At 39.2% G+C, this 13,690-nt stretch overlaps 2 protein-coding genes across 2 annotated transcripts; both read right to left on the reverse strand.

Moving 5' to 3' along the window:
• Positions 1–3,730: 3,730 nt before the first annotated feature.
• Positions 3,731–5,343, reverse strand: LOC116170290 (metallophosphoesterase 1). Its single transcript, XM_031486571.1, has 6 exons — positions 5,093–5,343; positions 4,700–5,043; positions 4,486–4,652; positions 4,351–4,427; positions 4,036–4,302; positions 3,731–3,985 (listed from the first exon to the last, which is right to left on the reverse strand). Exons 1-6 carry the CDS (start codon positions 5,183–5,185, stop codon positions 3,827–3,829), a joined length of 1,107 nt encoding a protein of 368 aa, XP_031342431.1. The 5' UTR covers positions 5,186–5,343; the 3' UTR covers positions 3,731–3,826.
• A 365-nt stretch (positions 5,344–5,708) lies between these two features.
• Positions 5,709–13,095, reverse strand: LOC116170289 (nuclear fragile X mental retardation-interacting protein 1-like). The gene is made up of 3 exons (XM_031486570.1): positions 12,349–13,095; positions 6,410–6,740; positions 5,709–6,362 (listed from the first exon to the last, which is right to left on the reverse strand). The coding sequence occupies exons 1-3, from the start codon at positions 13,009–13,011 to the stop codon at positions 5,776–5,778; spliced, it is 1,581 nt and encodes a 526-aa protein (XP_031342430.1). The 5' UTR covers positions 13,012–13,095; the 3' UTR covers positions 5,709–5,775.
• Between the last annotated feature and the right edge of the window lie 595 nt (positions 13,096–13,690).

Consider the following 13,690-nt stretch of genomic DNA (forward strand, 5'->3'; position numbering starts at 1 on the left):
CCTTTCCTTTGATGGACCCCTCTTCCGACATTCCGTTGAGGCGCAAATGTTCTTTGAAGTTTTCGACAGGTCCCTTTGATAGACCGCCTCGCCGCCTCACACCTTTCCTTTGATGGACCCCTCTTCCGACATTCCGTTGAGGCGCAAATGTTCTTTGAAGTTTTGACAGGTCCCTTTGATAGACCGCCTCGCCGCCTCACACCTTTCCTTTGATGGACCCCTCTTCCGACATTCCGTTGAGGCGCAAATGTTCTTTGAAGTTTTGACAGGTCCCTTTGATAGACCGCCTCGCCGCCTCACACCTTTCCTTTGATGGACCCCTCTTCCGACATTCCGTTGAGGCGCAAATGTTCTTTGAAGTTTTGACAGGTCCCTTTGATAGACCGCCTCGCCGCCTCACACCTTTCCTTTGATGGACCCCTCTTCCGACATTCCGTTGAGGCGCAAATGTTCTTTGAAGTTTTGACAGGTCCCTTTGATAGACCGCCTCGCCGCCTCACACCTTTCCTTTGATGGACCCCTCTTCCGACATTCCGTTGAGGCGCAAATGTTCTTTGAAGTTTTGACAGGTCCCTTTGATAGACCGCCTCGCCGCCTCACACCTTTCCTTTGATGGACCCCTCTTCCGACATTCCGTTGAGGCGCAAATGTTCTTTGAAGTTTTGACAGGTCCCTTTGATAGACCGCCTCGCCGCCTCACACCTTTCCTTTGATGGACCCCTCTTCCGACATTCCGTTGAGGCGCAAATGTTCTTTGAAGTTTTGACAGGTCCCTTTGATAGACCGCCTCGCCGCCTCACACCTTTCCTTTGATGGACCCCTCTTCCGACATTCCGTTGAGGCGCAAATGTTCTTTGAAGTTTTGACCGGTCCCTTTGATAGACCGCCTCGCCGCCTCACACCTTTCCTTTGATGGACCCCTCTTCCGACCTTCCGTTGAGGCGCAAATGTTCCTTGAAGTTTTGACCGGCCTCACACCTTTCCTTTGATGGACCCCTCTTCCGACATTCCGTTGAGGCGCAAATGTTCTTTGAAGTTTTGACCGTAAGATCTTGCCGAGAGCTACCTCATTTGTATCTCTAAGGAAAGTGGGGTTGGAGATTATAAATGAGAGAGACTTTTTAATGCTCGGGAGTACCTAGGCTTTATTGAAAATAATAAATTAGAAAATGTTGATATTTGATATATTATAATAATATCGCTAATGGCGTAAAACGCAGTTGAGTTTTCTGAGCTATTTAAAATAGTTTCACTATAGTGCGTAACAAGGAGTTGAGCTCGACGCTCTTGGGACGCTTCTGCATTTTTATTTTTAACGTAAAGTGCCGAAGATAGTAAACTGGTGGCATCATCATCAACTCCTGAACGAGCTTCTATTTGTCTTTCCTCTAGCTAGAGTCTAGAGGAACCCATTACGCATCTCTGTATTATTTGTTGGCGTTGTTTTCAGAGCTCCATCAGTAACTCCTAGACAGGCGATAGTCTCCGGACCTTTCCTAGCTGCTTCCCATTTCATTTCCTCGAGCGTCTTTGGTGCGATTGGTTTCTAGTCTATAACTTTTGATTGAGAAGTCTGATCGAAAAAGCACGAATTGTTTTCGATTCTACGCACCAAAATTAGTAAGAAAAAGTGTTTTCCCGAGAAATGTTGGTGTAGTCGATTTTTGGTAAAAAAGGAAGGTTGTACACTGCCATTTTTTGAGGCCCGAAGAAAAAATTGTCTCAGATCGACCGGGAAAAAAATTTTCTTATAGAATGTGGCCTGTAGAATCCATAATTTCAAACAGTTCCAAGATTGGGCTACTAGTTCAAAAGTTACAGCACTTTGTATTTTCTTTCGAAATTGGTAGCTAGTCTATAACTTTTGATTGAGAAGTCTGAATAAATGGCAGTTCAAAATGTACAGAGTCTTGCAAGATCTGTAGAGCAATTTGAATAGATAGATTAAATACTATAAGTACTAGTGCGCCATCTCCATGTAATCGATACACTTTCTATCAATTATAGTTTTAGAAGTCTAGTTGAGATGTCCCACGTACGCACCTTCTTTTAAAATTTTATTTTAATTTATGCCATTAATAGCAACGTTGCACTTATTATTCCTTAAATGCAGTGCCGTTTTTAAGTTTTTCGGGGCCCTGGGCCATTCGTTCGTGGAGGCCCTCCTTACCCTCAATAAAAACGGCAGATTGGCGAGATTCAAGCAAATCCCTAGTTTGAAAATGAGCACTCGATATTTGTGTAGCCCGATTTGTAGGCAACACATCATGCTCAATGAACAGAAAACATATTTATTTTTGCAATTTGTAACTTCTTACGCATAGGAGTTTATTTAAAGCCCTTGGAAGAACAATTTCAATAACAGGTACATTAAACTGAACCGTTTTACAACAACATTCACACGAAGATCGCACAAACAACACATTTTTTCGTGATTGCAAACTGCGTAACACTTTTGCCTTATTTCGCTGCCAATTTCACTACCGTTTCTATAACTGTAGTTCTATCAAATAAACTCCAGGCTCAATTATTTAAAGAATAGCTTCGCACCACCGCCAGCTGCTGCAATCATATAATCGTTCCGATTTTAACCTTGAGAAGTTTGAATTGCATTAGAATGGGTTTTCTGCGAGTTCTCCACGGTGTCCTCCTGTTTTGGTTACAAAGCATTTCCCTTTTCAATTTGTGTTGTCTGAATTCAATGCTAACGTTTCTCATCCATCGAGAACTACATGTATTCGATTGCACGATCCAGAGCGAACAGTATATATATATTCCGCAAAGGTTGAGTCTGCCGCTTTCCTGTCACTCCCAGTAGCCAGTTCCCTAATTTAAACCTGTAAGCGAGAAAGGAATGATAACAAAGTTTAATTTTTGACTATAATATAAACAAACATTAATTATGCATTTGAGGTTAAAACTTCATATATCTATGGTTTTCAAAAATTTTAAAAAACCACGCTCTGACATCTAACGTTAGTTTCATAAAGTACTTTACAAAATTAGTGTGGCGACATCTTTGAGGTGTAGGTTCCAACTAAAATAATGGTGGTAATGAATAAAATGTTACTCCCCAATAATAAAGACAGATGTCAGCACAATGTATTCTGCTTGGATTATTTTAATATTAACCTACCAAGATTGGGCTACTAGTTCAAAAGTTACAGCCCTTTGAATTTTCAGTAGCTCTGGAAACACACTACTATAACGCTCTCCAAAGTCTCTTAAGTGTTACGTGCAATGTTCATAGTACCTAATCGTGGTCGAAAGAGTACCCAATGCCAAGTAGAAGAGCAACGTCTTATTAATCCTTTGCAGAACAGTGCTACATCTTCCCTATCGTATTTAGACCCCCAACTTTCCAGGACCCAAAGAATGAACCCATTGTCGTCTTTGCTTCGGCGTTTCTTCGTCATTGCTTTGATATAAACGCAATAAAAAATAACAAGTACATTGCCATTTTATAGTGTATGGTTGGTTGCCTAACTAAGTGGCTGTCAGCTTCCGATTATCAGTCGGTGATCGTACCTCTGTAATCCGTATATATGTACTTTTACAACAAAAAAAAACAATGCGAAATTTAATAAATGCAACTGCAGCATCCAGTCCAGACTGCACCTTCCACTTTATAGAGTTCATAAACAGTATGTATAGACACATAGATCGGCTCCAAAAAAGAAAACTGGTATTCCTCAACATAAAACTTTTGTTAATAATAAAATACATAGAATACAAATGAAGTAATTATTGTTTACTTTTACATATATTGTCATAAAATCTCTGTCAAGTACCTACATATCACTTTTATAATTACATCAAATACAAATTATTGGTACTTAAATTTGCGTTTTCTATAAGAACAATAAATTGCATATACAAGCCAAATCAATAAACTTACACTTCCCAAAATGTAACACATAATCACAGTTGTCTCACGTGGCATTAAGCACTTTGAAAAAGCGTAATTATTCGCTTCAAATACAAACTAAAAAGAAAACAAAATTACTTTCAAACAGACAACACTGGCAATCTTACCAATCCGTAGCTGGGAGTATTAGTATTTCTCCAACTAAAACTGGCAAGCGTAAATTCGACCCCTCTACCATTGCTCAAGTTTCTCGTGCAACCGTAATGCGTATGACCAGATATCACGACTCTAGGATCGATTTGCTTCAGTAACTGATACGTGGAACCCGTTGTAAGGCAGTCCCATCCTTCCCTATACTTTTTACTTTTCAAGGGAAACGGCGCCTCATCCGGCTCATTACAAACCTCGTCCGTCTCTCTGTAAAGCGGAAAGTGCTAAAATCACCGAAATTGGCACGTTCCTCTGAGATCTCGGATGCGAACCTGCATGAGAATTGGTCGGCTGTAGGTTAAATTATCCCTTTGGCAGTTTCCTTCGCTTTTAAGGCAGTTCAATTTCTCTAAAAAAAAAATCAAACCATTAAATTAGCACCCCGGTTAATTTATTCTCTCACCTACTTTCAATTTGCGCGAGTTGCAGCTCGGCAGATTTACACAGAAAGCAGCCGTCCCTCTCCAAAGCCATACTGTTGATTAGAACGAAGTGATTGCCTCCCAATGTCACAAACTGCACGGCGGAAGCGTTAAACCCAGATATGAAACGCTTATTAAGATACGGCGTAATTCTGAAAGCACCCAAATAAAAAACCGACGAAACTTCGATTACACGCACCGATAATGAAACCCCATATCATGATTACCGGCGACGACGAATATCTTAACATCGAACGGTGTCGCGAAGAGACTGTCGAATCGTTTGACGTAGTACCGAAACTCGTCGTCACTGCAATAATCACCTTCATCTGTAATGTCACCTAACAAAAACACAACGTCGGGACGATGCAAGGTTAACGCCGTTTGAAAAGCCCTATACATTTGCCATTCTCGTCTCAGTTTATCAAACCAATGGCCTCTACGCGAACCCAACAAGTGCGTGTCTGCAAAAACCATCGTGCGTAAAGCCTTCTCGTTATTGTGCTGAACTGATAGAGTGGAGTTTATAGTGGGCCAATCGCACTAGAAACTTACTTTTACAATGTGTTTTATCGTACGTGCTTTTATTTACCTGAAGTTGTACCACGTAATACACGAACCATTCGCATGAAACAACCAGGCATAGTAGAAGAATTATGAACTGTGCTAGGAGTTTTACTTTCATTCTGTTCAGATTTACAAAGAGTATGGACAATTAGGTCCGACTTGCCATGTATTTTTTTATGCCAAACTACCTGTAGACGATCTACAAAGTTAATGAAAAAGAGAGCAATGAAGTATAATTAGTTAAATATGTGGTGCACAGACGACGACGTATACAACGTTGTCATGTCTATCTGTGATATTTGAACTATTCGAGAACATTGTAACTACTTCTATAGTTAACCGTTCATATACCGGATGATCTATAACAAGGGCAATTTATGTAAATCATAAATTAACCTGTTTTATTATTAAGAACCTCGTTTAAATAAAAAATGCAAAAGACAAAATTTGTTTTTTAATCGGAATTACAATTTTTCGTTATAATGTGATACATCTCGAAATGAAGGAGCAAATTTCCGCACGTTACTGTACTATGGATGAAGCCCGTCTAACTTGGCATTGTCACTGTCCAGGTATGGCGTGACTGTGCCCAAAGGAATAAAAATCTACCTGACATTTAAATGCAGTTTCACAGTCAACGATTTTCCAATTTATGACATTTTATTAAAATAAACAAAGTACAGTGAAGTAGTTTCGGTACACACCAACTCAACTTGAATGGCAACTGTCGACACCAGTGCCACTCGGTGGAGGATCAAAAAAGTTATTAGTAACAATGTACCTAACACACTGCAAAAGAACATTCCTTTCATGAATGATTTCATTTGCCAACAATCGTTCCAATAAAGTAACCCTTCGTTTTTTATATACAGGGCGTTCACTCTGACTTTTACTCTTAGTCACCTTCCTTTTCGGATGGCGTTTACGTTTGCGCTCATTTCTGACAACGATTTTCGACTCGGAAAAGCAAACCGATTCGACACACGTCCTCTCAATTGTTTGCTCTAGAGGAGCTTCATCGTCAGATTCTGAATTATAAGCGGTTATTAAATTTCCCAGGGCGTTGTTTAATGGAATAACATTTTCTGAGGGTGCCTCTTCTCCCCATTCCGCATCGTCAAATTCTTCACCTTCCTCCTCGGATGCCTCTTGGTACAAACTGCGGGTGCCCGGAAACGGACACAGATTACCATTCCAACCAGATTTGTCCTGAATGAGAGATGGGTTTGTGACCGGTAGATTCGTCTGACGCTTCCTCACTTTTCTTACTTTTGGAGCAGGTTTTTGCACGATTACTGAAAGAGGAAAGGTTAGTAAAATATCAAGAAGGCTCGGTACATACGTCTTGTCTTGTTCGTTTGATCGAACCTGTGCCGATTATGTTTAATACGCTCGCCCCGTTTGAGCCTTTCCTCCTGCATCTTGTAGCGTTTCTCGATGTTTTCCTTTGTGGGAAATCGATTTTTACGCTCGGTGATCCATTTGTTTATATCTTCGGGTGTGCTAACATTTTTAATGCGATCGTAGAGGCCTGTACAGTGTTGCATTTTGATGTGAGTATCGACATCTCGCGTATGCGCAGTGTACGTACAGTCCTCTATACCGCACACTCTCGTTTCATCGTCTTCGTCGCTACTTAAAACGTCCTCGTCGTCGTCGGTCAATTGGTGACCCTAGTTACAATTGCGATATTATAACGATTGAGATTCGAGCAAAGTATGAATGATCCCAACTTGCAATCCTCCCAACCTTAAAATTGCAACCATGTTGTTATACGAATTCTGAGGCATGGATGTGTTACACAAGCGATGGGGGGGGGGGGGAACCCGGCAAAGGTTATAAACCAGTGTCTTTTTGGTTTAAGGAAGGTGTGTTAGTTCATTCCCTCTGGAAATGTTTACATAAACTCTAGTGCAAACGTAACAAAGTGATTTGAGATCTCCAATGATCTTCCCACAGTGTCTTGATGTGAAAATTATGAGCTAAAAAATAAAAAAGCGGATGTACCTCATACTTACGAACTTTTTTTAGTGGTACACCTTTTTAGAACTGCACGGGAAAGGTACAGCACCAGCCATGTAAAAACTCTGAATATAAAATAAAGTGACATTTCTTTTAATAATCCAGTCCACACAGTGCGTGGAGACAGCTGTTTAACTTTAGCGGTGGTTAGGAGGCAAGCATCCCCAAAACTAGGGTGGAAGCCAGGCACAGGCTGCCTTTAGATGATATGAATTTGTTTGCTGTTTAATCAATAAATCAAAAACAATTGCCTTTAAAAAATAACAATCTCGCAGACAACTCAAAATGTAAGTCAAACTGTGCTAATGCATTTTATGGCAGTCAGGGTCTTTTTTATGTTCGGAGCAGTCCAATGACTTTAACACTTTCGAAGGACCACCTGAGAGAATGCTCAGGAAAATTCTTTAAAGCGGTAATAATCTCCAATATAAAAATGACATAACAATACTAGTTTTTACAAGATCCCCCCCCCCCCGCTTTTTGAAAGCATTTCAAAACACAAAATAGTTTATTTCGGTGGTACCTATGCTTCCACATTTTCTGGAAGCTCAAACTTTCCAAATTTCACAATTGGCCAACTGTATATTTCACTAAAAGCTTTCAATACTCTCCCCAAAGGCCGTTTCTTACGTTGATCACGACACACTATGATCCAAAATGATGCACATGGTGATCCATTTTGTGTCCACTTTGCCACTCGTGCTTTATTTCCGCCATTACGGTTTTCAGTACTTCCTCCATTGGAACCGTATCATGAAGAACAGCCCAAAGTGCCTCTTTTCACAGTATTAACAAGTCGTTTCCAGCTTCCACTTATGTGGGGACTGGCTGGAGAAATAAATGACCATTCAGTTCCCTCCATAGTCACAGAAATACTGTCCTTATCCAACTCAAGAAGAGCTTTTTTGAGTTCCTCCGAAGCACATTTGAAGACCCATGTGAAGTTGGCCCCGCCCACATGAAATAATTGGACAAAAATATGTCAACAGTTAGTGCTACATTAGTGCTCTTTAGTTGTCAAAAGGTGCTTCTCACAATATTCGAGCACCAAACAGCACTAACTTCAACTGAACTGCGCCACACGGGCCGGGTTTGTTTCTGAGATACAGGGTGAAAGGAAAAGTTTTGACTTTTGGGAAGTTAATCGTTATCATATCTTACTACCCACATAAGATAGAAAAAACTGTCTATTTTAGATATTTTTACGTAGTGGCGTAGTCAAACAAATTTCTTGGACCACTGTTTCTAAGATTTGACCTAAAGTTGGTATTTTTTAAATGCAACGCCCTGTATATTTTCACGTCAATCTTTTGTATTATTTTTCATGAATAGGTACATTGATGTATCACAGTCTATATTTTTTAAATTTTAGCCATACACCAAAAATAAAAACATTATTTTTTCCGGTTTTTAAATAGTAGGCCATGGATTCATGGAAAATTTTGTTTATTGTATCCATAGTAACTAAGACCAATCTATAAAAAACGCTGACCGCAGAATAGGTCATTTCAACATTTTGAAAAATATTAGTATAATCTCGAGTATAATCATACCAAAGAGTGTAGGTTGTGATACCTCAACAAAACCTCATACAAAAAAGTATATAAAAATTCTTTTGCCGTAGGATGTAAGGGGAAATAAACATTTTCCCCTCCCCCCCCCCCTTCTCTTTTGGCACTTGAAAAACTGTTTAACCATCCTTAAACAACATCCCAAAGTTTTATTAAATTTTGACCTTTTTCTATCTGAAACTACATGTCGGCTGGACTATCTCGATAAACTCCTGCATACAAAACCATAAAAAAAGGTTTATTGTGCCTGTGTTTATTCATTTATAGCTTCCACTTAAGATTAGTACATTGGGTAATGTCCAGGGGGCGCGATGCACTTATATCCGATGGGTGCCAGAATGAAACATGAGATGGCATCACTTTGAAAAGCTTCTAATCAGAAAATTCTTAACTGAAAACACTTTAAACCGAAGCTGGTAGTACCATTGTATATACACCTTAAATATACAATGGTAGTACGTATACAAATTTTAGGCAGTACATACGCAGGACCTGGTAGTACACTGGCAGGACCGAGCAGTACCATATATCACATTGGGAGGACCATGCATTCCCATTTCCTTCATAATTTTTTATATCATTTACACACGTGTACATAATGGCACTCTTATACGTGGTCATAATATGGGAGTTAAAATTGTACATGTGCAATTGATAAATAAGAAACTGTTTTGAAGTTGAAATCGCCTTCAAGGTCCAGATCAAGGCCATCCTACCGATTGGCCCTCTTAGAATTGAACAACTTTTGTATCAAACCAAAAAATGTGATCCCAACAAGTTATTAAATCGTCTAAGATAAATGAATCACCTGGTATATAACACATATATAACATATACAAGGTCCTACAACAGTGGGTCGCTTTTTCCCAGCTTATATGTACCTGGCAAAAAATCCTTCTGTGCAAATGTCAGATGGTTGAAATTATTAAAGAAGAAATTATTTTTGAATGTATAGGGTGTTCCATTTTTAGGGTGTAAATAAATAACTGATTTTTTCACATAGAACATCCTGCATATTTTATATGTTGTCATCTTATTAATTGTTTTCCCATAAGCAACCCTCACTTTGATACATCGTAGCGACCTTGTGTTTTGAAAAAATAAATTTGAACAGTAATGTTAATCCTAGTAAAGGGTAACACTTTGACAATGAAAAAGTTGGATTTTGTGATACAGGGTGTTCACAATGAAATGGTGAATTTTCCGAATTTCATAGTGCCATTTTTTTAAATAGAACTACTACTTTATTTCACTATTCACTGTTCACACTTTTGTGTTCTCTTCAATTTTTATAAGGGACGACCTGTGTCTAAACCTCGTAGTTCTTATTATACTACGAACTTGCAGCAAATAATTCATTTCCGACACTATTTACCTTCGCCCATCTTTTTGTTTTTTATTATCACAGCCTACTCCGGTGCATAAACATGTAATTCATTAATGGGTACGTACTTTTGTGAAAAATATTGAATTACCCTGAAAAGTACGAGGTATAGACACAGGGCATCCCTTCGTGGACCATAAAAATATGCAAACAGGACCGGGTAGTACATCAGAAAGACTTAGCAGTACCTAGTAGTACCAAGCTGTACACAATATTTTTGGCAGGACAGGGGAAGTACACCAAGTACTGCCAATTTCGACAGTACATGTACAAAAGTTTGCCCAGTGAAATATCCATCACTTTAAACAAAAAAATAATTATGGTTCAACTATTTCTGGTGTGCAATGAAAGAGTTTTACTTACTATTTACTTAATAAAACTACAATTACAATTAAACTTTAATTAGACGATGAGACATTTAAAAAATGTTTATGCTGTTGCAGGGCAAGTAGTGCCAATAAAGGTACTATAAAACAGGCAAGCGGTTGTTGAAGAACATGCGCGAAATGCATCAGAAGCTAAAAAACACGGTAAAAAATAAATATACCCCTAGAACCGGAAAAAATATTGAAACTGGAGCTGAAAATTATTATATACAGAAAACCGGAACAGGTAACAAATTATAGAAAAATAAGTTATCATAAATAGCATAGAACCGGGACTGATATCTCCAATAATACGACGATACCCATATAAACTCACTTCATTTGGGACACTCTGTAACAAGCACAATTTGACCTACAATACAATTTGAAACTCAGTTTTCCCGAAGTTGGAAATTCAGCTTTATTTTCTGTGGGGCCAGTTTTTTTGAGTTATACCAGAAATCCCAATAAGTTCGTCCCAGGAGCATTAGTCAACCCAAAGGGCATGCAGTGAAATTGGAAAAGACCAGAGGCAAATCCACTTTCCCAACCTCTTCGCGTGGTTAATTCAATTACCTGGTTTTATAAAATTTCATTAGATCGATTGATATTTATATCTATGGTTGTACGCGTATAATATTTTCGAATTGTTTAATAGATTTACTCCTTTTACAGTCTGAAGGTCAAAACAATTGCGGCTCATATTTTTATTCAATTGTTTTTGTGGACCTGACATTTACCATTATACTTCAGCGATTGTTTTAATTTTTACAACTACATAATTCTGGATCCAGTGACTCAGCAAGCAGCAACTTTCTGTAAATTTCTTTAAAATTCAAAAAATTAATTAACTTCAAATTGGACCATTTTTTACGATTCTTTGATTAGTATTTGGAAAGTTGTTGCAGAAATTATGCACCAAACTGCTTCCCATGAATACGCTTTCCTAAATGGTTACCTGCTCTCATATTGCGCAGAATGTACCTATTCTGCTAATTTGCATAATTACTTACGAGTACCAGTGTTTTTACATGACAAGTGCAATTTTGAAAAAAAATGGGTACATGAAAGTTACAGTGTTGCAAAAAAGTAATATCTCTTATGGGCCTCAAGTCGGTAAGCCAATAAAACAATTAACAATCACCTACACTTATACCCATTTTGAAAATCTCTTTCAAACACAATTATCAACCTTTTAAGTGTTTCAACACATGCAGTTTTACATTTGAAAAAAACCACACAAAAGTGCGATAGTCTGAGAATAATAGTTGATAGTTGGTTCAGTAACTACATGCCAAGCTAAGAAAAAAATTTTTAACTTTAATTACGAAATTTATTTATTTTTAGTTTCATCTAATATATACATTTCATCAATTGTTTGTAGAGAAAAAACCCTGTGTAGGTTTTTAATACAAATACAAAAAAAATTAAAGAACTTTAGAAAATTGTTCCTGAATACAATCAGTGCATTTTACAACTGAATAAACAATTACGTTTGACTATACTAACACAGATAATTAGTCAATGAATATAGTCATATTTACAAAAAGAAATATGCAAAAAGCCAATGTTGTAAAAACCGGCTGTACCAACTGAACAAACTAAAAGCATTATTTCTAAAAAAAAACAGTGCAAGTCCCTCTAAATTTTTGGAGGCATTAAGTAGACGATGACTTGATGATTATAAATGTAGGTTGCCCGTTATTGTGACTGTAATTTTTTACTTGTCTCTGCCAAGATTTTGTTTACATCCTGCAAACAGATCCAGCCAATTTTAAGATAAAAACTTTGATCGAAAATAATTATAATAAATATAAAGCCCCAAATGCTTTTGATAGTAAAAAAAGAGTACCTACAGCACGACATCTGCCGTATAATCAATAGGTGCGGTCAAAATAGGCACATTCATAGCTGGGGGCACGAGCTGAGGAATACGCACCTCCTCGGGATGGTGTCCGATGTACTCCATCTTGGCGGCGCCGTACATGTCGTTGCATCGATCGCGTTGCCCTCGATATATCGCCCAGTCGTTCGACTGTCGCGTCTCTTTCGCCGCCTTTAGCAGTTCCTCCTTCTTGACGAACTCGGCTCTCATCTGCTCGTTAACCCAGGGCTTTGTAAGATCTATCTCGTTAAAGACCCGTTTCTTCTTCATGATTTTGCCTTGCTGTATTCGGCGCATCGGGGGCGGTCGGAAGTGTCGCTGCGGTCCCATCATCGGCGGCGGTAACATTGGCGGACGCATGTGTGGAGGTGGTCTGATAGGAGGGGGACGCATGCCGGGCGGCGGCGGTAAAGGAGGTCTCATACCCATCGGTGGCGGAGGTCCGTGTATTCTGGGACCGCGAATCATGTGTGGCGGTGGTAGCGGAGGCCGCATGGGTGGTCCACCTCGAAACGGTGGCGGAGGCGGTCGCATTCCCGGTGGACCCATTCGTGGCGGCAAAAGACGTGGAGGAGGCATACGATGTCTCATTGTTAGTAGCGATGGCGCTCGATTGCCGTTAAACGGATGATTTGGGAACTGTTTCCTTACTTTTCTAAATGGAATTTTCTTTTTATCTGTCTCATGTGTTCCGTTTTCGTGAACCACTGCTCCCATTTGCCTTTTGATTTAAATATTTAAGTTCTATTAATCTCACAACACAAAACACGACGCCGTTTATGACTAACAGTATTGCCAACTTCAAAGTATCGGCAGTGTTACCAACGTAATTTATGTCTATACAAGGTGTTTCGAAATAAGTAATAAGATAAAAATTGTTTTCAACGGTAAGAAGTCCTGCAATATCCGAGTAGCCATAATTGATGGGTTTGAAACCAGTTGTCTTTAGGATAGGCTCTAGGCAGTGGTACACAGATGGTTCAAAACAAAAACAGAACAGGAAAAGGGATCACCGGCCTGCCCGTGTGGCGCAGTAAAGTTGAAACTGGACTGTGGTAGTAAGGGTGCCTGGTTCGGGCATGTATATTTGTAAATGTATAGTGGGTTGGGTTGGTAGAGCAGCCTTGGCTGAAACCCCGTCCACTCAAAAATAAAAAACTGCTGAATCTCGGAATCACTGGGGCAAAAAGCTACCTTCTTTCAAGTACCTCTGTGCCTTCATAAATCTAGAAATGGGTAAGAAGGGGACAAAAATACACATCCTCACAGACAGTCAAGCTGTATCGAGGGCGTTGTGGCCCCACCTGCGACCCCAAACATTAGACATATGCTCCAAGCTAGTCTGGAAGTGGCTATTTTACCCTCACACACACAATATGAGGCCTACCTTTGTGTC

The sequence above is a fragment of the Photinus pyralis genome, unplaced genomic scaffold (assembly GCF_008802855.1).
Source record: "Photinus pyralis isolate 1611_PpyrPB1 unplaced genomic scaffold, Ppyr1.3 Ppyr1.4_LG5, whole genome shotgun sequence".
NCBI classification, from domain to species: Eukaryota; Metazoa; Arthropoda; class Insecta; order Coleoptera; family Lampyridae; genus Photinus; species Photinus pyralis.